The sequence below is a fragment of the Thamnophis elegans genome, chromosome 5 (genome assembly GCF_009769535.1).
Source record: "Thamnophis elegans isolate rThaEle1 chromosome 5, rThaEle1.pri, whole genome shotgun sequence".
Classification (NCBI taxonomy): Eukaryota; Metazoa; Chordata; class Lepidosauria; order Squamata; family Colubridae; genus Thamnophis; species Thamnophis elegans.
The window spans coordinates 30,391,078-30,417,058 of NC_045545.1; the positions used below are offsets into that span (position 1 = coordinate 30,391,078).

Here is a 25,981-nt window from a genome sequence, read left to right on the forward strand (position 1 = left end):
TTGATTTAAGAAAATAACAAGGATTGAGAAAGGAGATCTTTGCTGTTCTAATACCTTTTCTTTGTATTGGGTAAAATTGTTCAGTGTCCCCTGAGCCTTTGATAATGTTAGGCCCAGTTCCAGAGACACAGGAACACTAGCAGGTCCTATGCCAACTGTAAATCCAACATTTCTAGAGGTGTCTTTTTTGATGGCCCTCAGTAAGTCTGCAGAATCATCATAAAACTCTGAAGAGACACCAGTATCAGCCTGAGCCTGAAATAAAAAGATAATAAATTGGATTAACATCACAATGGATTCTCTTTTACCCTAGAGTAGGGGTGAGGAACTATGGCCCCTTTATGACTTTTAGACATCAACTTCTAGAATTCTTGAGGTATTTTAGAACATGCACACCTAATTTATCCTATCTGAGCCTTTGCAGGACAAATATCTTTTTCCTGAGTTATTTTGTGATCACAGTGAACAAACATTTTACCTTCTGCCCACCAATATGATATTGCCTTAATGTTATTCAGATGATGCTGGACACTCTGGAATTAATCTTTGGTGAGTGCAAGAGAGGCCTTTGCTAAATGTACACATCTGTGTGCAAACTACTATCTGATACGTTGGGACGTCTGTGAGGGTAATATCAGAAAATAGGAACATCAATAGGACTAAGACTTATATACCTTCTCATAGTTCTTTATACACTCTCTGGGAGGTTTAAAATGTCAGCGTATTGCCCGTAACAATCTGGGGCCTCATTTTATTGGAAGGATAGAAAGCTGAGTCAAACTTGAGCCTGTCAGGATCAAACTCCAAATAGTGGCAGAGTTAGCATGCAATACTATTTTTAACCACTTCATCACCAGGGCACAAGATAGTGGTAACACCTACATGATCAAGCCCCATAAAAATTGGGCACCCTCCTGATGTTTCATAAGAGCCTTGAGTCCAGGCTTTGGCAGATGGCTTGGGGACCCAATGGGGGAGCTTCATAACAGAAGTGGTTGATGAATCAAAATTCTAACCCCCCTCCTCCTCCTCTGTATGTCTGGCTCCTTTCTTTGTCATCTTATGTCCTCGATTTTATCTGCTAATGTTTTTATTTGCTGTTTTTTTAATGATGGATGATTTTAATGTTTTTATATTGTAAGCTGCCCAGAGTTTTGGATATTAGATGGGCGGAAAATAAATTGGATGGATGGATGGATGGATGGATGGATGGATGGATGGATGGATGGACGGACGGACGGACGGACGGACGGACAGACAGACAGATAGATAGATAGGAAAGGGAAGGGAGGTGGTAAGCACCATTTTGAATTTTTTTATTCTATTTCAGATGTTCCTGCCCCACCTCACTCCCAATCTTTATATATACTGCTAAACTTCCACTGAACTTGGAAGTAAAGGCCCATTGCAGCAGTGGTGAGCTGCTACCAGTTTTACTACTGGTTTGCAACGCACGGACAATGTGTGCGCTGTTCAACGTAAATTGTTCTTTGTGTGTGCGCAGAACAATTTACAGTGAACTGCACATTCGTAGTCACTAAAAAACAAAATGGCGGCGACATCAGCGGCAGTGAGGGAATCGGTTTGGGGGCCTGGCAAGCCTGGGTCGCTTCCAGTTCTGCGACTCAGGCAAAAATACCATTATCGGTTCGGCTGAACCAGGCCAAACCGGGAGCAACCCACTTCTGCATTGCAGTATTCACACATATGCAAATTTGATATATTGATGGGAATACAGAGTAACAGAGTTGGAAGAGATCTTGGAGGTTTTCTACTCCAACCCCTGCTCAAGCAGGAGACCCTATACCATTCTGGTCATGGTTGTCCAATTTTTTTCTTTAAAACCTCAAGTGATGGAGCACCCATAAATACTGTAGACAAGCTGTTCCACTGATTAAATGTCCTCACTGTCAGGAAATTCATTCTTAGTTCTAGGCTGGCTCTCTCTCTGTTGAGCTTCCATTCATTACTTTGTATCTTGCCCTGAGGTGCTTTGGGGAATATGTTGACTCCCTCTTCTCTGTGACAGCCTCTCAAATATTGGAAGACTGATATCGTCTCCCCCCCTAATCGTTCTCTTCGTTAGACATTCCCAGTTCCCACAACTATTCATTGTACAATTTAGCCTCCAATCCCCTAATCATCTTTGTTGCTCTTCTCTGCACTCTTTCTAGAGTCTCAACATCTTTTTTGTATTGTGGCAACCAAAACTAGATGCAGTATTTCAAGTGCAGAATAAAACAGTACTATACTGCACCTTGATCTAATAGTACATAATCCCATAACGGTGCTAATAGGCTAGATTTTAGGTAAAATTGCACAAGGCAAAAAAAACCTGATTTGATTCCTGCAATAGATCATTCCGAGTTTTCATTCTGGCCTCAGCAGGAGGGGACCAAATCCTGGCCTCAGTTATCACATTAGAAGCAAACAAACACCGAAGGAATTGATCATTATCTCATTTAAAATCTATCAGTCCAGAGTAGGTCTTCTTTGTTGTATAGTAAAAGTTAGTCCTCGCTGTTACGAATGACAGCTCGGCAGCAGCCAGGCGCGTCTTAGCCAATCAGACGCGCCTGTCAGTTGCCGGGCGAGTCTGAGGAACTATAAAAGGCAGACTCGTTCAAACTGTCAGTTGTTCAGCACCAGAGCAGACGAACACTCCAGTCCAGCTGGAGCTGCTTCTCTGCCTCTCTCTCTACACAGATCATCCTTCTGTTGCTACATTGTTAAACCAGCACCCTGCCTGGTTGTTACCTGTTACTGTTACAAGTTGTGTTAAAATAAATTGGTTACAGAGTTACCGGACACGAGCCTCTGTCTCATTCCTGAAGATATAATACTGGCGACGAGGACTGGGGACCTGTAACCAGAAGAAAAAGGAACCAACTGCCACTTCTCCAACCAACTGCTATGGCCGGAATGCCAATGTTTGCCCCTTTTGGGGTTGGAGGTGAAACCTGGGAGGCATTTCTTGAACGGTTTGAATGCTTTTTAATCGCTAACAACCATCAAGGTCAGTCTCAAGCGAGGAAATGTGGGTTCTTCCTTACGGCTTGTGGCCCAGAAATGTTTGCCACCGCAAGGTCCTTTGCCGCACCTAGAGCGGTGTACGACCTCACCTGGCAAGAACTAACAGACGGATTGCAGGCATACTACGCACCTACTCCATCTCAAATAGCCAGACGCTTCGCTTACCGCAGGCGAGTCCAAAAGCCTGCAGAAACGGTAAATCAATTTTTGCAAGCCTTGAGAGTTGCTGCAGCGCAGTGTGAGTTCCCAGATCTTGAGGCAAATCTCGCAGAGCAATTCGTCTGTGGCCTAAAGGATATTTTTCTCAGGCGTAGACTTTTGGGCAAGCCTAAGGTCACATTAGCTTATGCCATAGACGAGGCTCGCGCTGCGGAGTTGGCAGATTCATCCTCCAACGAAATAGAACGCTACCTCGCGCAGATGACGGTTGCTGGAGGGTTACCTGCCACTCAAGCCTCAACCGTTCCAACTCCTCCTCCGCTCCAGCAGCCAACGTACATTACAAATCTAATTGATGAGCTAGCCCCCCTGCCTGACTATCTACAACAACTTCAGGTAGATAGACTTGGAGCACAACCCCGCCGTCAGCAGCCTCGACAGAGTCAAGCCATCAGCCGTTTCCCTTCAAACTCCTCTGCTTGCATTGGCTGTGGCGGAGCGCACGCCCGGGCTAATTGCCCCTTCAAGGCAGCGGTTTGCCGCCGCTGCGGAAAGAAAGGACATTTAGCCCATGTCTGCAAGGCTTCACTTCCTACTCCTTCTGCAGCAATCGAGCCACCTCCTCCATATGGTCCTCCTCCACCCCTGCCGAAGAGCTCGCAGCAGCGGAAACCTGCTCAGCGTCAAGACGAATGCTTTAACATCAATCAAGCTTCTTCGTCCCTGCATGACACCTCCATCAACTCATCCTCACAGGGTACGGACAAAATCAATATTAAAATACTGATTGAAGGGAAGCCGTGTCAGATGGAAGTGGACTCCGGCTCATCAAAATCCCTTCTTTCTTGGGACACTTTTTCTATGTTGTGCCCCCACGTGAAACGTTGTCACTTGTCACCCCTTAACGCAATTTTAACAGACTATCAAGGCTCCCATATCTCTATCCTAGGTTCATATGCCTTGAGGGTTTCTTATGGCAAGTTTTGCGCTGTTTTACCTGCTTTAATTGTTCAGAAACCTTTACCAGCAATTCTGGGGTTAGAATGGTTTTCTCCCTTGGGTATCTCCCTTCAGGGGATTCATTCTACTGCGGACACGCCCCCAGACATAGCAGCAGTCTTGTCAGACTATGCTGATATCTTTGATGGCCAGCTAGGCCATTACAAAGGCAGCCCCATATCCCTTAGCTTGGACCCCCAGGTTGCACCAATCAGACTGAAGGCCCGCAGGGTGCCCTTTGCATTAAGGCCAAAGGTTGAAGCTGAGCTCGATAAGCTCGTGGCGCAGGGCATACTGGAGCCCGTCGACCACTCACCTTGGGAGACCCCCATTGTGATTGCAGTGAAGGCCGACGGCTCCATTAGGATCTGCGCCGACTATAAGTCGACCATCAACCTTGGCCTTCAGGCAAACCCCTATCCAGTCCCTGTTGTACAGCACCTGCTCCATTCCTTGGGGCAGGGCCGTATTTTCGCTAAACTGGATATGGCGCAGGCCTACCAGCAACTCCCTGTGGATGACGATGCGGCGGCTGCCCAAACCATCATCACCCACCGGGGGGCTTTCCGTTGTCGCCGCCTTCAATTCGGCGTTTCCGTTGCCCCGGGGATTTTCCAGAGCCTCATGGAACGTCTGCTCCATGGGCTCCCTGGAGTGGTACCTTACTTTGATGACATCCTGATCGCTGCTGACAGCCGCTCAGACCTCATCAAAGTACTGAGGAAAGTCCTCGACCATTTCAGGGGTGCGGGTCTTAAATTTAAACGCAGCAAATGTTTCTTTGCTGTGCCCCAAGTGGATTTCCTGGGCTTCACAATTGATGCCCAGGGAATTCATCCTACCCCTTCTAAATTGGCAGCTATCAGGAACGCTCCCACTCCTACTACAAAGGCGCAGCTCCAATCGTTCCTGGGGCTTCTAAATTTCTATGCGCCTTTCATCCCTCACAAGGCATCACTAGCCGAGCCGCTACATCGGTTGCTCGACCGATCCGCGCCTTGGCAATGGGGCAGCCGCGAAGCGCATGCATTCGCGGCTGTCAAATCCCTGCTGACGTCAGAGGCAGTCTTAGTGCAATATAGCGACAAGATGCCCCTGACTCTAGCATGTGATGCCTCCCCCGTCGGTTTGGGGGCTGTTCTGAGTCACGTCCTGCCCAACGGCTCAGAAGCCCCCATAGCTTTTTATTCCAGAACACTGTCCTCGGCTGAGAGGAACTACAGCCAGATTGACAAGGAGGCTCTGGCTGCAGTGTCTGGAATCAAAAAGTTTCACGACTACCTATACGGGCGGCACTTCACCCTATTCACAGACCATAAGCCACTCCTTGGGCTACTGGCTGGTGATAGACCGACCCCTCCTATCCTGTCCCCAAGGATGACCCGCTGGACGGAGTTCTTAGCGGCGTATTCTTACGCCCTGTGCTACCGTCCGGGCAAGCAAATAGGGCATGCAGATGCCCTTAGTCGCTGCCCTCTTCCGGACACGGAAGATCAAGCGGTTCCTTGCCGTTCTGTTCTGGCAATTGCTCAGTTAGAATTGCTATTGACTTCTACCGATGTGGCCGCCTACTCTCGGTCTGACCCCACACTGTCACAGCTATTGAACTGGGTCCTGAGAGGCTGGCCTGCGGGTGAGTTACCACCTCAGTTCAAGCACTTCAAGAACAGACAGTGGGAGCTTTCTATACATTCAGGCTGCCTACTGTGGGGCGACCGTGTGGTCATCCCAACGGTCCTCCGACAACAGATTCTGCAACGTCTCCATGAAAGTCACCCCTGAGTAAGCAGAATGAAGGCCCTTGCTCGCAGTTTCGTTTGGTGGCCAGGGTTAGATGCAGAGATCGAAGCCTGGGTCGCCAAATGCGAAACCTGCCAGCAGTCCCGACCATCTCCTCCTTCCTCTCCCTCCCGGGAATGGGAGATGCCTCGGGGTCCCTGGTCTAGAATACATATAGATTTCGCTGGCCCCTTTCACGGCCAGACTTTCCTTATAGTTGTGGACGCGTACTCTCGATGGGTGGAAGTATTGCTCATGCACTCCACCACATCTGACAGTACTGTGCGAGCCTTGCGACGATTGTTCGCAACCCACGGGTTGCCGGACACAGTAGTGTCCGACAACGGCCCGCAATTCACGTCTACAACGTTCCAAACATACCTGGCCGAGCAAGGGGTCCGCCACGCGCTGGTTGCCCCTTACCACCCGGCCAGCAATGGCCGAGCGGAAAGGGCGGTTAGATCTGCCAAGGAGGCTTTGGGCCGTCTAAACCGTGGAGACTGGCAGGCAAGGGTGGATGCTTACTTATTGGCACAGCACTCCACACCTTGCCCCCTGACACAGAAAAGCCCCGCGGAGATGTTGATGGGCAGGCGCCTGCGCACCACCCTGGATAGATTGCATCCCGTCTATTCAGGAATTCAGTCTGGCAACCTGGGGCCTCCAACCCCCTCCCGCACTTTTAAGCCTGGGGACCTGGTTTGGGCTAGAAACTATGGAGGAGAGACGAGATGGGTGCCTGCAATTATAACCGAAATAACAGGGCCCGTTTCCTACAGGATTCGAGTTTCAGATGGATCAACCTGGAGAAGACACCTGGATCAATTGAGACAACGACGGTCATCAGAAAATGATTCTCAAGCCGACACGCAAGGTCCTGGCTTAACCGTTTCTCAGCCAGACCTGAACCCGCAACCGCAGTTAAATAACCACAACTCTCCAGCCTTCTCCAATCCAGGCCAGCCTAGCTCAGTATCACAGCCCAGCAGTGCTTCTCAATCCGGAGTTGAAAACCCCAACCCATTACGTTTAGGCCAAAATAGACCTAGCCTTCCCCTTCCAGAGGCCGCCTACCGGCCTAGTCATAAGCCGTCAACATCCTCGGCCGCGCCCCCTTTGCCCAGCTTACCATTCAGTGGGAGTCATCCATTCAGGGTTCCTCTGCCATCAGACGTCACCTGGAGCTTCACTCCCCGAGGGGAGGAGCTCAGACAGGGACATCAATGCGATGATCCGCCTGCAATGCAATTGCGGCGTTCGGGGCGTGTCCGCCGTTCTCCTGTATACTTACAAGACTACGCGTGCGCAAACATCACGCATGCGCACAGCTGGGGGGGAAGAAGTGTTGTATAGTAAAAGTTAGTCCTCGCTGTTACGAATGACAGCTCGGCAGCAGCCAGGTGCGTCTTAGCCAATCAGACGCGCCTGTCAGTTGCCGGGCGAGTCTGAGGAACTATAAAAGGCAGACTCGTTCAAACTGTCAGTTGTTCAGCACCAGAGCAGACGAACACTCCAATCCAGCTGGAGCTGCTTCTCTGCCTCTCTCTCTACACAGATCATCCTTCTGTTGCTACATTGTTAAACCAGCACCCTGCCTGGTTGTTACCTGTTACTGTTACAAGTTGTGTTAAAATAAATTGGTTACAGAGTTACCGGACACGAGCCTCTGTCTCATTCCTGAAGATATAATATTCTTCTTGGTGTCTTCAATGAAACTGTTGATGCCTTTTTTATATAACTCAAAGCAGGAAATTTGGCTAATACCATTCAATATATAACTCTACTGCATTAGGTCTTCCCGTGCATAGGTCCAGGGCAGAGATGGGTTGCTACCGGTTCACATCGGTTTGAGCAAACTGGTAGTGGAAATTGCAACTGGGTCACTGAACCGGTAGGGCCAGCAGGCTGGCCACCCTCCCCCCCCCCAAACCAGTTCCCCAGTCGCCCATGCCTTGCTGGCATATTTTTAGTCCTTTTTAAATGTTCTGCATATGCGCAGAACAATTTATAGGCAACTGTGCGCGAGTAGCGAACCGGCAGTAACGCTGGCAGCAACCCACCCCTATTCCCGGGTTATTGAAACCTTAATGTTAAGCACACAAATGCACCCACGTACTTACTAGAAATTGGTAGAAATGAACATTGTAGGACTTTCGGAAATATTTCTCATCCTCCCCATAATACAAATGTTCACATGTCGAGTCATACTTCAGTTCTCGCCATTCTCCATTATAAACAGTTTCACACTGGCCTCCAAAATATTTAGGGTCATAGACTAACAGTGCTGGCTTTTGTGTAAGGATGTTGAATCTTTAATAAAGAAGGAGAAAGGCAGATAGGTAAAGCAGCATTGGTGTGTTCTGTGGCAAAGAGTATTCCAGTTCTTAAGCATCCTAGAAACTCTCTTCCCCCCCCCCCAAAAAAAATAATAATTCTGGGGAATGATTCAGATGTAGGCCAATTAAAGCTGTGATTCTCTATTTCTTTACTTCTAAATATGTGTAATTAGTTTTTATTTCTAGACACATAGATGACAACACAATAAACTGGTAAAAGTTGTAAAAGTTCTCAGTTTGCACCAAAGCAGATTAGGATGAAGGACGTTTTAATACTGAGTGCATGAAATGTGATAATGGTTCACATTTACTTTTTAATTCATTGCACTCTTTTATGATAATATTGTCTTTGGGTACAGTTGTAGAAATATATTTTGATAATGCATTTGAAGTATGTGTCATAGTGTGGATACATTTTCAAGCATACTTTTGAGATGTTTTCTATTTGGCACAAATTAGTTTGAATCCTATGAGTATATATCTAAGAGTAAAATTCAGTGAAATCCTGTGGAATGTACCTCTGCATAAATACAGGTAGTTCTCAACTTACAACCACAATTGAGCCCAAAATTGATGGTGTTAAATTTGTTAAGTGAGTTTTGCCACATTTTATGACATTTCTTGCCACAGTTGTTAAATGAACCACTGCAGTTGTTAAATTAGTAACATGATTGTTAAGTGAACCTGGCTTCCCCAGTGACTTTGCTTGTCATAAGGCAGTGGTAGGATTCAGCCAGTTCCCACCACTTCGGTTGTTAACTTTCTGAGCAGTTTGGTGAAATGGTTGTTGGAAGAAATAATTAGGGCAGAGAACCAGTTATTAAATTATTTGAATCCCACCACTGTTCATAAGGTCACAAAAGGTGATCACATGACACCCACACACACACACACACACACACACACACCGGACACTGCAACTGTTATAAATATGAACCAGTTGTCAAGCATCCAAATGTAAATCACGTGACCGTGAGGATGCTGCAATGGTCATAAGTGCGAAACATGGTCATAGGTCACTTTTTGAACGCTGTTGTAACTTTGAATGGTCAATAAGCGAACTGTTGTAAGTTGAGGACTACCTGTATGCAATTAACATGTTGATATGCTTTCATTGCCAATTTAAAACCCACAGTATGTCATCTTTGTATCCCATACCTACAATATCTTTTTCCGTCTCTTCTTTGACAGACATGAACTAGTGAACAAAAGTCCATTTTTGTTCCTTAAACGTGAGGTTTCCTTGAAATTGCAGCTATGTTAACACCTTTCTTTTAGGTGTAGTTACCTCAGCTGTTACTTATATGCAACTGGTTATAGTTAACCTACAATACAGGTAGTCCTCAACTTGCAACTCGCCGTTTAGTGTCTAAAGTTGCAGCAGCACTGAACAAAGTGACTTATGACCAGTCCTTGCACTTGCAACTATGCCAGCATCTTCATAGTTATATGATCAGAATTTGAGCATTTGAAAACATGTATTGATGATGGAACCCCAGGTCATGTAATCAGTATTTGTGACCTTCCCAGCCAGGTTCCAACAAGCAAAGTCAATGGGGAAACTGGATTCATTTAACGAATGGGTAATTTTCTTAAGTGCAATGATTTGCTTTAAAAGTGTGGCAAAAAAATAATAATCGGATGCAACCACCTGGATTGGCAGTAAAAATACTGGTCCCGATTGTGCTCATAAATTTAGGACTACCTGTGATGTAACTTGGTAATAAGTGAGGAATGTTCCTAGCATTGCAACTATATAATTAGCCTCTAGGTTTGAACCAATGGGCTTTTTGGCTGCCTGTGTAACCACCGGACAAGGAAGCATTAGTGGCACCAAAGGGGTGAGGTTACTTAGCAGTTACTGAAGTTATCCAAATAGTAGAAACAAGGCACATGATCATGCCACAACAGGACAGACATAAAAAATGGTACCAATAAAGGAGAATATTTATAGCTTGGGGTTGAAATGAGGGGTCCTTGATGCACTCTGAGTTTGATTATTTCCATGCAGACATTTCATTATCCAAACTACGTTACATCTTCAGTGTTGCTCTGCATCCAACTCTTATAAGTAGTAACTCAGGAAGTTGTGACCCGATTATTTCCCAAACCAATTTTTGTGTATTTTTTATTTTTTATTAAATAAAACAAACAACAAAAAGGGAAAAGAAAGAAAAATGAAATGAATGCTTGCATAAAATCAACTTTATACTAGAGAGAAATGAAAATATAAAAGTTTTATAAAAGTGATTAAAAGTTTTTTTAAAGGCAAAGGAATAAAATAATAAAGAAAAAATATAGGAAAAAGATCTTAATAGCTGCCCTCTCTCTCTCATGCTTTCTGTTCCTCCTTTCCTTCCTTCTTTGAATGTTTATATGAATTCTATCATACTTTAAAAAGATATTCTGTCTCCAGGAATAACTATATATAGATACATCCTAATAAATGACATTGAGTCTGCATAAGTATTTCAAATTCTGTCCTCTTTCTCAGGATCCTTGGTTTATTAAGATCACTCATTTTTCCAGTTATTTGCATGTATTGGCACATTCTTTATAAACCCTTCTGTCCTTGTGTAACTTACTAAAGGCAGACTGCACAAACTATGCAGCTATTGCATTATCAAACTCATAATATTTATCTTTCAGCCATTATTATTGCATTGCTAATAAATCCAGTAAATTATAAACATCAGACTTTTTAAAAAAAGAGTATATGAGTGCGGTGAGGATGATAAGCTGTCAAATCAGTGCTTACTCTTTAAGCCACTGAGAGATTTTTCCCAGATGAAATGATGTTGTAAATGCACTGAATAATTCTCAGTATTTAAAACAGAATGAGAAACCAGGTAACCTTTTATCTATCTAGAGAATTTAGTCTATTTTTGAAATTTGATGTAATGGCTTCTTGCCAAACTGGACTATTATAAAACAGATTAGATGAAGAATCTATTCCTATGGCATTCATAAAATCTCTATCCTAACTTGGTTGAGTTCTAAAATGTGCATTTCAGAATATGGCACAATGCGATGGATAAAAGTAAACATTTTTTCTACCACATGCTGTAAATGAGGCAAAAAAATTAATGTTGTTCTATTTTTAAAAATCTGAAATTTTTCAACTGTTTCTTAATTTGATGAGGGTCAACATTTTGGCTTGTCATTGAAATATCAATGAATGGGATAAGAGATCTTGTGCATAGTTGTGAAATGACCAAAGGGCATATTTGAATGTATTGCCTTTCCTTATGCAGTCATCTCTTTAAGCAGGGGTCTCCAACCATTTTGGTTCCACAGACTGGCAGCAGCAGAAGCTTCAGCAATGTGGGGAGGGGGAGGGATTGATTTCACACACACAGAACATAAACCCTGTGTATGTGCAAAAGAACCTTTACATGATCTCACACCACTTTGGTTCCCAACGGGCTGTGGCCAGTTTACAGTTCAGAGGTTGGGAACCCAGTCTTAAATGGTCAGCATCCTAAATCCCAACAGATGAAGGAAATTCCTTCCATTGGATTTTTTATAAGAGAAAGGCTGGGCATCCACCTTGCAATTATTTTGTACAGCATCAGAATAAATTCTAAATTCACAGGCACCACGGGAAGAAATTAGAAAAACTGAAAACATTTGCACACTGGACGCAAACTTATCAAAACTGGAAGTAAGATTTTTGTTTCTATTTGATTTTTTTTTTAAATGACTCTGCGGGGGACCATTTCTACTTACCCTCTTGAAACTAGTTCAATTCCTGGGACTGGATCTGGATAGTCACATGTACTTTCAGCATCATCACAACCATCCTCATCGGATCCATCCCTGCAGTCTAATTCTCCATTGCAGACTAGGTGACGTTTAATGCAACGTCCTGAAGTACAAATATTGTTATTTATCTATTTCTGGAATCTCTGCTTGATCTAAAGTTGGATTTAAAAATATTTTCCTCGCATGCTTAAAAAATAATTTGGGTCAGATTTTTTCACATTCTTGCTCACCTTACACTTTTACACCTTTGACCTAAGCCAAAGGTGTTTATGAAGCCTAAGTGCTGGTCCTCTTCAGGAAAGGTACATCTCTGTTAATTAGAAACCTTGGACTTTACACAAAATGTTAAGCTAGGCTGTTTAACTATGGTCTGTGACCATAATATCCTGACATATATCATGCTAATAAAAAATTAGCACTTACGGCTTCCGGGTGGTGACATCACTGTGCCTAGAGCGGGGTAAGGGAGCTCCGCTAACCCCTAACTCTAATTTCTTTGTGTGGGCTCACTTTTGGAGCACTGCTGGTCCCGAAGAGACCAGCAGATCAAAGGGGATATTCTGCAGACGCCGGGGTGGTAAGGCAAATCCCCCGGCAGATAGGAGAAACCCCTCTAAACAGACAAAGAAATATCCTACCATCTGGTTAGGACTGAGCAATGGCGGCCGCATAGAAGGAAGAAACAGAATAGAAGCAGTCGAATTCAGGTGCTGGTTATTATTGCCAACAATCCAGAGAGGAAAGCAACGCAAAACTGGCAAAATGGGTGAGCTGAGAGAAGAAGGAGCCGGGAGAGACCCTATTTTTTACAGTTTAATTTTGCCAAAAAGAAGCAGTGCAAAGAGGCTGAGTTAGAACGGACAGGAAGGGACAGCCGCAGAAACCTTAAGATCAGCCACAGTAAGAACAAAATCCTGACATGGACTTCAGGGGATAAAATTTGCCGGAAGGATTTGGAAGGTTTAAAGAAGTGACTGCATAATACTCGGGTTGGCAAACGGAGTTCCCTTTTTTTCTGCTTACCAGTTCTTCTGCCGCTGGGTTGAATTTTTTAAGTATTTGATATTGAGCTGACTAGGAGCTTGGAGCAGTGCCAGAGACAAGAAATAGAGGTCTGTCTTTTGCTTCAAGGACATTAACAATAACACGAAGGAGAGAGTGACTTAGAGAGACTAATTATTAGAACTGAATATTGAACAACCGAAAAAACTGAGAGACATTTATTGATATAAGAATAGGGTGTGATATATAAATTTATGATATTTACTAATCAAATTAATCAAATAGAATATTACTAGTATTATTACATAAGACTGTTTAAGTATTGAAAGGTGATACCAAGGAAGGATAATTGTGGAATTGTTGTTGAATATTGGTTTATACAATTATAATAATTATAATATATTGTGGATATTACTGACAAGGTATAAATAAGGTAAAAGTTATAACCAATCGTGGGCAAGGTCAAAAAATGGGGTTAAAAATGGCAACCTCATCAAAATTAGTGAAAAAGACCATATCCATTGTGAGTTCAGCAACGCCCCCTCCTCAAATAAAAAAACAATGGAGAGTGCGTGGGGGTTGGAGAAAGGGGAAAAGATGGCAGAATCAGCGGGACCAGCACCTACGATGCAAAACATGCAATCGATGCTACAGATGATTCAGGAGACCTTGGCTATAAGCCAAGTAGAGACAAGGAAAAATCATGAAGAATTAAAAAAGGAAATGGGAGAATTGAAAGGAACAATCAAAAATGTAGATGATAAAGTTGAAAAGATACAGAATGCCTTAACAATCAACGAACAGAAAATCCAATGTATGGAAGAAAAAATACAACACTCAGATCAGAAGATGGGAAAAATGGAAATAGAATATAGGCAACTTAATAAAGAATTGGAATTGTCAATAATCCGACTCGAAAACGAAAAAGTGGCATTCTACCTAAGATTTCAAAACATACCGGAAGAGAAGGAGGAAGATCTGAAAGGAAAAATGATTAATATCCTTACTGAATTTCTGCAAAAAACAGAACAGGAACTGAGAGGAATTATTGATGAAGCTTACAGGGTGAATACTAATTATGCAAGGAGACATAGGCTCCCGAGAGAAGTACATGTAAGATTCACTAAGAAAACTGCCAGAGATGAAGTGTACAAAAAAAACCAGAGAAGAGATGATTATACTACAGGGAAAAGAGCTGACCATGCTTAAACAGATCCCATAGAGAATCCGGGAACAACGCAGGCAATACCAATTTTTAACAAACGAGTTGAATAAAAACAGAATTATGTACAGATGGCTGGTACCAGAAGGGGTTTTGGTATCTTGTCAAGGAAAAAGATATAAGATATAGAATTTAGAAGAAGCACACAAATTCTATGAAGAACACTGTAATAGGGAAGGAAAACAAGGAAACAAAGAGGAACTAGAATACAGAGGTCAAGTGGAAGAAACATCAGAAGACAGCGAAAGAAGCAGGAGAGAAGAACAGAGGCAAGAAAGAGAAAGAGCAGAGAAGGAAGACAGCGGAAGAAGCAGGAAAGAAGAACAGAGGCAAGAAAGAGAGAGAGCAGAGAAGGAAGGCGCGAGAGGGAAAAGTCAGATACAAACTAGAAGTAAAAGAAACAATCTCAACTAAAGATGGATCAAGAAATAACAATTATGTCAATAAACTTGAATGGACTGAACTCACTAAAAAAAAAAGAGCCCAGATGTTTAATATTCCTAAGAAATTGAAAGTAGACCAGATATGGGTTAATTGGGATAGATGGATGGAGCAAAGAAATAAAAAGCAATGAAAGAATAGAACAACTCTCAAAAATAATAATTATGAGTAAAACAAGGGGGTCATGATTGGTGAAATCAAATCAGGATGATAGCTGGCATATAGAACTGTAGAATGATAGAGAAAAAAGGAAGTGATATGAAAAAAAAATGGACTTGTGGAAATAACACCCTCAAGAAAACATAAACTGGATTTGAAAGAGACACCTATAACAATAAAAAAGAAAGGAAGGGAAGAAAGAAGGAAAGTAGGGGAGGAAGGAAGTAGAGAATGGAGGGACGAAGGAAAGGAAAGAAGTGGAGGGTGGGAGAGAGAGAGAGAAGGAGAGATAGTAGGAGAGGAAGAAGAAATGTGGAGGAGAGGTAGGGGAAGAAGAAAGAAGTAAGAGAGGTGGGTGGAAGGGAGAAAAAGAGAAGGAGAAAGGGTAGGAAGGAGAAGAAAGAGGGTAGAAGTAGGGGAGAAGTAAGGGAAGGAAGAAGGGGAAGGAGAGGAGGAAGGAAGAAAGTAGAGAAGGAAGGGAGGGAGAAAAGAAAAGAAAGAAAATAAGGTGAGATGTGGAGGAGAGGTAGGGAAAGAAGAAAGAGGTAAGGAGAGGAGGGTGGGAGGGAGAGAAAGAGAAGGAGAGGAGGGAGGAAGAGAGAAAAAGAGAAGGAGAGAGGGTAAGAAGGAGAAGACAGAGTGTAGGAGTAGGGGAGAAGTAAGGGAAGGAAGAAGGGGAAGGAGAGGAGGAAGGAAGTAAGTAGAGAAGGAAGGGAGGGAGAAAAGAAAAGAAAGAGAAAATAAGGTGGTGTCATAGCAGGTGTGAAGAATGGTAAATAATACATTCCAAATTATACCTTATACCCTTTTAAATGGAATAATAATAATGTAAGAATGGCAAAGAAAAAGAATAACTATGTGAATGTATACCTATAACTACATGTAAGAGAATAGATGACAGTAAAAATATTAAGCACAATATAGGTAAATAATACTTCATCATAAGTAGCTAAGTATAAAGAAAGAAAGAAATGTATATAAAAATGGATAATGAGTAACGAGATTACGAACGCAAGATAGAAATGTATAGAAAGGAAAACACTAACTGCAAAGAAACCAATTCGGAACTGCTGTATGATATATGATGGAACTTAGCACTTACATAAATGCTCCTGCACAGTATATATAATGCTGAGTCAAAAGCAAACCAGTAATATTATGTCACAGTATTATGAATAAAGTAGACCAGTGATGATGAATAACATGTATGTCAAAAGTGACACTGCACAATGTTTTGGGTGACTAAAACACCCCACAATGACTGTTCTGGCCTGATTTTTTTAAGGCTGCAGGAGTTTCTTGAAAATAATCAGATCTGAAGAAGTTTCTTGGATGAGATGTGAAACGTCTTCAATGAAAAACCAGAAAGTCCAATTGCCTCTTGAAAAAGCATTTTTGGGACGTAAAAATAAACATGTACACCAAAACAGCCTCTGGACCCTTTGAAAAGTCGTGGGAGATGGCTGTGCTCTTGTGCAGCTCCCAGACAGTCTGATAATAATGAATGAAGAGTGCGCTATTGTGTAATATTCGGAGACTGCACAGGCCAGGTGAGAGTATTCTCCAAAGCCTCTTCAAGAATGAAGGCCCCGTGCAACCTGTAGCTGCCTCCTGTGGGCAGCACAGACCTATCAACAGAAAGAAAACACTGCCTGAATTGGATTGTATTTTTCAAAGTCAGTTTAGGCATTTCCTGAATTCTGAACACCAAGTCCAAAAAGTCCATCATCACTGAACGTGACTATGGAGCCTACAGAAATGAAACAAAAAGTTTTGTTCTTCTCATTTCAACAACAACCAAAATTTTTTTTTCTTCAAAGCAATTTCAGTGAATCTTTCAAGGCTGGTCACCTCTAGACACCAGTGCCTCATTTAATGGGAATTAATGGTTATCCCAGTTGCAATGTATGGCTATGAAAATTGGACCATAAGGAAGGCTGAACACCAAAGAATTAAGGCCTTTAAACCAGTGGTGGGTTCCTACTGATTCGGACCAGTTCAGCTGAACTGGTAGTGGTTTGGCAGTCTGGATCATTGGAACTGGCAGCAACCCAGGCCTGCCAGGCCCCTGAATTGATTCTCCGGGTGCCGCCGTAGATGCCAACATTTTGTTTTTTGCTTCTGTGCATGCGCAGAACAATGTTTATTGCATGTGGCACACTCACGAGTGAACCTGCAGTAGTGCCTGCCAGAACCTACCCTTTCTTTGAACTATGGTGCTGGAGAAGACTCCTGCGAGTTCCCTTGGACTGCAAGGCGATCAAACTGATCATTCCTAGAGGAGATCAACCCTGACTGCTCTTTAGAAGGCCAGATCCTGAAGATGAAACTCAAATACTTTGGCCACCTAATGAGAAGGAAGGACTCACTGGAGAAAAGCCTGCTGCTGGGAAAGACTGCGGGCAAAAGAAGAAGGGGACGACAGAGAAGGAGGTGGCTGGATGGAATCACTGAAGCAGTAGGTGTGAGCTTAAATGGACGCCAAAGGATGGTAGAGGACAGGAAGGCCTGGAAGAATGTTGTCCATGGGGTGGCGATGGGTCGGGCACAACTTCGCAACTAACAACAACATAGAAACTGAAGCCATCCAAAGGGCATCAGAATGGGGAAGACTGAAATGGAAGCAGACTTACCTGTCTCCTGACACTGAAAGTCATTTCCACAGCTTTGATCCACCACACATGGTTCTGTCGGGTCACATGTTTCTCTGTCCCAAAGATTACCATTGCACATTCTCCCTTTATATTTAGCTGGTTGTACCAGCTGCCTTGATCTGAACTGTAGAGTACATTAAAATAGTTATATACAAATTCTTTAAAATGTGGAATTAAAGATTTAGAATCCCACAAAATAATCTCACCCAAGAAGGAGAAGCATTAATTATGTAGCCATTAAAAATGTAGAACTAATTGAGTGTTTCTCAATACAGTGAGAATTACTTAAAGCACAGCTTGCAGTATGCGGTGATGAAACATTCAGAGATAATTAAAAAAAAAACACCGAGAGGTAAAGCCTGATTGCAGTCAACATAAATTGCAGGGTCTTTTTTCAAATCCAATTGCACTCTTGTTTCAAGAAGATAAAATAACTCTGTATCAGCCCACAAATAACTGGGATCGGTTTTCCATGTCTTGGAATTCTATATAAACAGTTGGTGAATATATGAGCTATCACTTTAATAGTACAGGCTGGTATGTGTCTATGTGTGTGTGTGAGAGTGAGTGAAACATTGCACGCCAAGTTCATCCAAAGAGAAACTCCTGTTAATACCTAATTTTTGTGAAATGAAGCCACACTTTTCTGCAGTCTCAGTCTTAACAAAACAGCTTTTTCTTGGAGGTAAAGCTTGCCCTATTACAATGCTTCAGAAGTTAGTTAAGAGGCTTCTGGATAGCATTTAGTAGTGAATAACATTGCCATAATATACTATTTAAGGTTATGATTGCTCCACAGCAATATCATTACCATGATAGTTTATGTGATAATCTTTATGCTATTATTACCATTGCATTGTCATGGATTTGTAACCATCTAGTTGTTTATTACATTACCTGGATGTTTTGACTGTTATCCACGGCTATAAACTGCCAGAAGTACTAGGCAGATTGGGTATAATATACATGAAATGACCGAAAAATAAGTATCTAGATATTTAGTGCATCAATCCAGCAAAGAGAGCCACTTTAGTGTAGCAGTTAAGGTATGACTAGAAACCAGGAGTTACCTGTTTTAATCCTGTTCTTGACATGAAGCCAACTGGATGACTCTATCAGCCAATGGCAATAGCAAACCACTTCTGAAATTTTGCTAAGAAAACTGCAGGGACTAATCCAGGCAGTTGCCAGGAGCCAACAGTGACACAAATGTATGCATATACACACACATACACAAATCCAGCAAAGTACTTCCTATATTCTTTTCTGGCATCTTGGTTCACTGTATGTACAGAGCAGCACATTAGATCCAATCAAAAATAGAGCAGAATTACAAGGATTTCAAAGTCCTTCATTCAGTCTAAATCTGTTTTGTGTGGGGGTTTTGGCCATGGAATTGGATATTGACCCTATACTGATCTATGATTTTACTTATTGCAAGCAACATATAGCAAGAAGTTAGATGCATAAGACTGGAACTCCTTACTCGTTTTTCTTGGCAAGGGAAGCATTTTGTCCATTGCGACCATGTGCTCAGGTGACAATCAATGGGAATAGGTCCCCCAGCTTGTCTTCGTGATCTTGTAATAGAATGAAAATAGTTAGCAATACTGAATAATAGTATCCATTTTGCACATCTACTCTGTGAAAATCAATTTTAATAGAATACTCTTGACTGCAACATGGGGTTGGATTTAATACCTATTAAGTATGTCAGGCTCAAATGTGGGTAAGTTAATTTCAAGGACTGTTTTCAAATGTTCAAGGAATCTTGTATGCCGAATCTTGTGTGCATATTTGTGTTTTGTCTGCACTCTGGCAGAAAACAGTGATGAGCTCATTTTACTTTATTTTTATTTTACACTTTACATTCTTCTGTGATGTTCAGGAGAAAAGGAATACCATCTACATTTATTTCTTTAAGAAAATTCATTTTACCATCATTGCAAGCAAAATTTATTTTACATTATAGAAAGATCTAAGTGCACGTCTTGGTAATGCCTATTAGGGTGGCAATACTAGAGTGAAGCTAACCTACAGTATAAAAAATACATTCAGCCTCAGTGATAGAAATTCACTAGATGATTATGGCCCGGAAGCATTTTCTCAACAAGATGGTACTTGTGGGATTAAGTTCAGCTGTAGGATAGTATGCTCTGTGTGTACTGTGTTGTGAAGTTGTGGAGCAAAAGTGAGATATAAAGGTAGCAAATAAATAAACATGCATTAATTAAGGTTTTTATAAGTATCTTCTCACAGCATCATACCACCAAAATTGAATGAGTACCAGAAACTCACACTTGGAAAATATTTTGTTGTCTTTTTTATCTACATCTGAGCTATATATGAAGTAATGATGTATGCCCATAGTTTGTCCTATCTAAAATCAAAAGAAGTTCTCATAGCAGTTTCACTGAAACAAAACAAAAATACTATACTCCAATAATTAAGAAAGGGTTTTATTATTTTTTTAAAAAAACAACCTATTACATTTCTTCTGGTTTTATCATCATGTCACTATCATAGCTTCTGTGTTTCTTGGAGACTTAAAAATAGTTACTTAAAAATGAGATCCCTGGATTGTCCACTCCAATATAGACCATTTCTCACTCAGTGTTGCTCCCATCCACTTATTTACAGTATTAGAATAGAATAGAATAGAATAGAATAGAATAGAATAGAATAACAGAGTTGGAAGGGACATTGGAGGTCTTCTAGTCCAACCCCCTACCTAGACAGGAAACCCTATACAAATGGTTATCCAACATCTTAAAAACTTCCAGTGTAGATTTTAAGAAGAAGTTGGATAGCCATTTGTCTGAAATGGTATAGGATTTCTTGTCTAGTAGGAAACTATACCACTATACCACTTATTTACAGTATTAGGCATGACATCTGAAGTAATATTCAAGGTTAGTCAGAATTAAAGGAATTCTAACATAAAAATGCTTCAGTAGTAATTATTTAAGCTTTTCAATGTCATGGTAGCCTACAGAACAGGCAAATTAAGACTTCCACAACCTTGGAAAAACTGGATAGACAACCAATTCCCATTATTATTTCCTCCAAAGAAACAAGTGTTATGTAACATCAGACTGAAATCAAAATTAGAACTAATTACTTGAGAGTATGTGCACATGATTGTGGATGTATGTGAAGCTACAGGGTTCTGTTCCTTGACAAGCTACAATTGTAGTCTCAACCTTACCTTTGTCCTCCACTCTTACGAAATACTGCAGAGGCAACAACTTTTAAACTTTGACAGGAAAAAATGGGAAAAAATATTGGTATTGGAAGAACTAAAGATAAGCATAAAAGATCCCAGAATTTTATATTAAATAAAAGGAATACTGACAAATGTCCCAAGGAAGCATGAGATCACATGAAAATATTGTGGAATTTGGAGGCCTGAAACTATAAAATGCATACTATTACCCTTAATTTTATTTTTCTGAATACTTCATTAAATATAATTATACTCACATGAATTAATTTATATTTGATTAAATAAACATCCTTGTATATTAATTAAACATAAATATATGCTCATCTGATTCAGAATTGTATGCATCTTATCCCACTTGAAAAAAACAACCCCTTATTAATATAAAGTCAGGTTTGATCCAGAATAACTTATAACTCCAAAGTTAATACAATCTGGCTAAAGATCTCTACTTCAGATTCTAGGCAGTCTTTCCTTGGCAGAGTAGACAAAATCTTGAACACGTTATTTTACATGATAACAAGTAGATTATTCTGATAATAAAGTAATATTGTTCCTTGGAGCAACATTACTTTATTATCAGAGTAAATGTCCCATGGTAGACAATTCAAATAGCTACATTTTTCAATGATTCACAACTACCTGTGTGTGAATTTCTTCAGAGTATGTTCTCTAGAAGGAACATAGGGTGAGATAGGGTGCAGATCTGAATCCAATGTATTCCTTAATAAGATACATCCAATTTGATTATTTGTTGAAGTAGAAACTCTGAGCAATGCTTGTTATTGTCACGTTGCTAACACAGACCCTGTCATTATCACTTACCTTCTATTATCATTATGACTGACAGACTAGGAGAATGTAAGGTGCTTCGGCACCTTGAAGACCAGCAAATTTAATATGACACGAGATTTCACAGGCTATAATCCCCAATGTCAGATGACAAGCAGATATATTACTGTATATAGGAGATTTATTTTTTGTAAGGACGAAAACTACTAATAATTAGTACAATGAACAACTCTTCCAAAGCTGGAAAAGACGTGATATTCAAGGTTGACTTAGACTTCCATCCTTCAGAGGTAGGTAAAATGAGGACCCAAATTATTGGGGGCAATATGCTGACTATGTAAACTGCTTAGAGAGGGCTGTAAAGCAATGTAAAGTGGTATATAAATCTAAGTGCTATTGCTACTCTAAAGACCAAGAGATGTATGTAAAGATAGCAGTGGGGTGTACTTGATCATATCTCACTGTTTCTATAGGTCAGTTTCAATTTCAGAACTAGTCAGTTGGAGAGGATCATTTAAAAAAAAATCTGTAATTGTTTATTTTATTTTTGTTCTTTCCTCTCCACTTTCTGCCCTTTGCTGTCGCTTGCATGGAGCACAAAGTGATGAAATTACTAAACATTTGGCTGGGAGCGGGTGCAGTGGAGGAATGCAATGACAAAAATAAGCCATCTGTACTTTTTGCAGAAACAAATGAATCAATCCTGAAAATTCAGAAATCATATATTAATAATCCAAACATAGTATTCTTGCTTTCTCTTTCCCAAAAATGTTTGAAGTTCACCTTCATTACATTTCCCCCTTGTTTGATGTGATCACTTTATCTAGCATAAAAACATTCTATTCTTAATTTAGTTCCAATAAGGATTTCAGCTTTGAAATGAGGGGAAATGTCCTATATATTTTTACTTGGAACTAAAGTCCAAAGAATTTAATGGAGTTTAACTTTGAGGATAGCATTTGTCCCTGTTTTTTTTTTAATCACCAGAAAATTATATAGAATAGCTAGCAAATGTATTGTTAAATAATCTGGTTACAAGTTCATTTTGATTTAGTCTGCATGGAATGAAGAACAGAATTGTCTGAAGAACAAATTGTGGCTCAGGAGAAAATATCTTAAACAGATGTAATTATGAGACTCAAAAATGATTTGTGTTACTGCTCCATAGTGATGGGACAATTGTGTCAACCATTTTTTGTTAGCTGCTTTAAGATAATGGTACCCACACGACTCATATGTGAGTTTGAATTGATGTTCTGACCAGATAAGAATTTCTATATGACAGGTAGTATCTTAAATTACATGGAGATAGACTTACCTCTGGGAAGGCAATCCGGTTATCTTACTCTCTGCCGCATCTGTATTCTGACATAATAGCAAGTAAGCTATTAAGAAAATTATAGGAAAAAGTATATTATTTGGGTGGATCTTCATTTTCTTTTAGCAAAACCAAATCCTTTTCATTTATTTATTTTTTTGGTTTGAAAACCTTTGAGTACCCACTTGGGAGTGGTCTGGGTTTTTTTTTTTAAAGAGTGTATTTTGTGTCCTGAACGTTCTTTGATATTGTGAATAATTGACCAAAAGAAAAACAAACAAAATGGGAGGGAGGAAACCAATCAAACTGGATTCTACATGACAGACATTTCAAGAAAGCTGGACATATTTAAACAAGCTTTTGTGTTCATGCCAAAGTCCACTATGTTTGGTTAATGGAACTGAACTCTTTGTTATGAAGCCCATATATTACAAATTGAAGGTATAAGAACATGAACTTAATTGCTGCTTGTTTTATTGTGATAGTTAGGAGTTAATGACAGCATTATTGAAGGAAAATCCAAAACAATCAAGAGAATAATTTTTTTCCCAATGGTTTTCCCTCTCTTCTTCCAAGTACAACGTTTAACATATGGGAAGTTTCCAGATATAGATACTGGATTTCACTAATATTAACACTATTTTGACAGGTGTAAATTTGACTAGAAAAAAAACCATGGCCATATGTAGTGATGCATTCATCTGATATGTATGTACAAGTCAAATAGACCTGTGATATGTTGGATCATGCCACGCAGATGACTTTGTGGTGCTTTGTGGGAGACAAAAAATATATCCTCTGATTGTTTCTCTGCAATGGCTAATTAAAGCCATGTTGTCCTCAACTTGGGATAATATTGGGACTTCAAAACCAATAATCCTACAAACTTGAAATATTGCTTCTAGATAAGAAAGGATTTTTTGAAATGACCATCAGATAATTAGAATTTCTTATACAGTAATTAACACACTCTGATGCTAAGGAGTTCTACTTCCCCTCCCCATCTGCCAGTTGCTTTATATTAACATGCTCTGATGGTATGGAGTTAGACATTCTACTCTCCCTCCCCACTAGAAAAGAACTCTTTTCCAATTGCCAGTTGCCTCACATTCCATTACCTCAGTTCAAACTGCCAGACATTCCACTCCTTCATTCAGTATTAAGCGTTGGTACCTCACCAACCACCACTGAGCCAACCGATTGTGAACCGAATTTCTCCTGCATAGCCCAATCACATAATTTCAACATGAAGACGGGTATCCAGCTAGTTCTTGATATTTCTTTAGCCACACTATTTAATGAAATTTTTGCAGAAATATCCATTTTGGAGGAATTTTGCAGGATCACAACTTGGATTATCTTATTTGATCTGAAGCAGAGGACCTCGACACTTTTTTTTTTTTTTGGTCTAGTTTTCTTTAATCAAAAATCTGAGAATAAATTACTGTAAGCTACAACTTTATGTTTTAAGGAGCGGATGGTAAGATTCCAGTTGGACTTTCGGTGGTTTGGCATTCTACAATATATATGGGACAATGCTACAAATAAACAGTCCAATATGCATCTGCATTATAGAAAGTAGACACCTTTGATAATTTTAGGACATATTTGAACTAATATGTGACAAAAAAAATACCTTTACACAGTTGACAGAATAAAACAGAGAAGTAGCTTAAGATATAAAAACAGAGAGCTTTCTGAATGTCTCTGACTATTTTTTAAACATTGTTAATTCTACATCAGTCCATGTGACCAGTGGTCAATGTTGCCAGAATTAATGCCATGTCATCTAGAATCATCAGCCAGTTTTCCGGGAAATGGACTGAGAAAATAAATAAGCAAAAACTTTTTAAAAAATAATTATTATTCTGTTATATTCTGTGGTTATAAAGCAGATTGATCCCCTGTGTTGTCTATTGCTGTAATAAAGATCTAATATGAATGAACCTTAGCTAAGCCTTGCTAAGATTAGACTTAAAACAGGATAACATATGGGAATAGAACTGAATAGCAGTAACCTCAATGAGTAATGAAGATGACACAAACTCAGTTTGCGCTTCCTTTGGGCTATATGAATTCAGCCATTCTTGCCATCTGTTCAAGTGGAGTTTGCAAGCCAGATCTCACTTTACAGCAAAGCTTTAGAAAATAATATGCCGAACCTACCAATGAATTCACTTAGGGAAAACAAAATGCACACTGCACAGAGCCCTAAAGAAAATGGCAATTCATTTTTCCCCATTGTCTGTCTCAATAAAATAGTTTCCAGCATCCAAGCAGAGTGAGTTATTGCTTAGCACATATTGGCTGTCATGTTTGCCTACTCAGTCACTGCATCACTAGAATCTAAATCTTTGATTTCTAAAGCAATTGGAGAGAAGAAAGAAGTAAATGACAATATGAAATCTTCCTTTAATTTAATATGCCATGTAAACCAGCCACCAGGAATCTCTCCAACCCAAAACCTGACCATCCTCTAATAAAAATGGCCAAATATTGTCCTTCTCAGCATCTAGCGAGATTGCTGAAGTATTATATCTATCTTAGCTATGCTGACAGTGGCATCGGAAACACACTTCATATGATTAAAGTTATTTGTGGCTCTTCCAGAAATAAAACAAGCACATCTCCAGTTTCCAAAAAAGAAGGTGCCACTTTAGTGAGTGTGTGATGCTGTCAATCAGGAAAATAGAAAAATACTGGAGAGATTCAAGACACTAAGCATATCACAGATGAATAAAACACATCTCATGTTGCAGGAAATTACATATTAAAAATGATGGCTAAAAACTATACTCCCATATGCATTAATATTAGAAAGCTGCAAATAAATGTTGGGTCCTACACTCTCACTCTGTTCAGCTGGTGCAGTGACCTTCAAGGCAATGTCCCCAAAGAGCAGCCGTTCTTCCTAGCCTCAGGCTCTCCACATGTGTTGGATGGCAGCTCCCAGCATTCCTAGCCAAAACTGAATTTGGCTAGCAATTCTGGAGGGCAACCCACTGGAGCTGCTCCACCATCTGAGTTATTTGGCACACTCTGCCACACTAAATCCAAAAGGCAAAAGACAGCAATCTTTGCATCGCCACATGTCTCAAA

General features: G+C 40.7%; 2 protein-coding genes across 4 annotated transcripts in view; one reads left to right on the top strand and one right to left on the bottom strand.

Moving 5' to 3' along the window:
- The window catches only part of C8A (complement C8 alpha chain), a 54,270-nt gene extending 31,181 nt beyond the window's left edge, over window positions 1–23,089 (bottom strand). The window contains exons 1-6 of the mRNA XM_032218470.1: window positions 22,883–23,089; window positions 19,036–19,129; window positions 17,529–17,673; window positions 12,036–12,174; window positions 8,091–8,280; window positions 55–255 (exon numbers count right to left, since the gene is read on the bottom strand). Coding sequence (XP_032074361.1) covers window positions 55–255; window positions 8,091–8,280; window positions 12,036–12,174; window positions 17,529–17,673; window positions 19,036–19,129; window positions 22,883–22,998 — 885 coding nt within the window. The 5' untranslated portion in view covers window positions 22,999–23,089. The remainder of the gene's footprint in view (window positions 1–54; window positions 256–8,090; window positions 8,281–12,035; window positions 12,175–17,528; window positions 17,674–19,035; window positions 19,130–22,882) is intronic.
- The window catches only part of FYB2 (FYN binding protein 2), a 60,413-nt gene continuing 54,743 nt past the window's right edge, over window positions 20,312–25,981 (top strand). For all 3 annotated transcript variants that reach the window (XM_032218463.1, XM_032218464.1, XM_032218465.1), the window contains exon 1: window positions 20,312–21,854. In XM_032218463.1, the coding sequence (XP_032074354.1) occupies window positions 21,786–21,854 (69 nt within the window). In that variant the 5' untranslated portion in view covers window positions 20,312–21,785. The remainder of the gene's footprint in view (window positions 21,855–25,981) is intronic.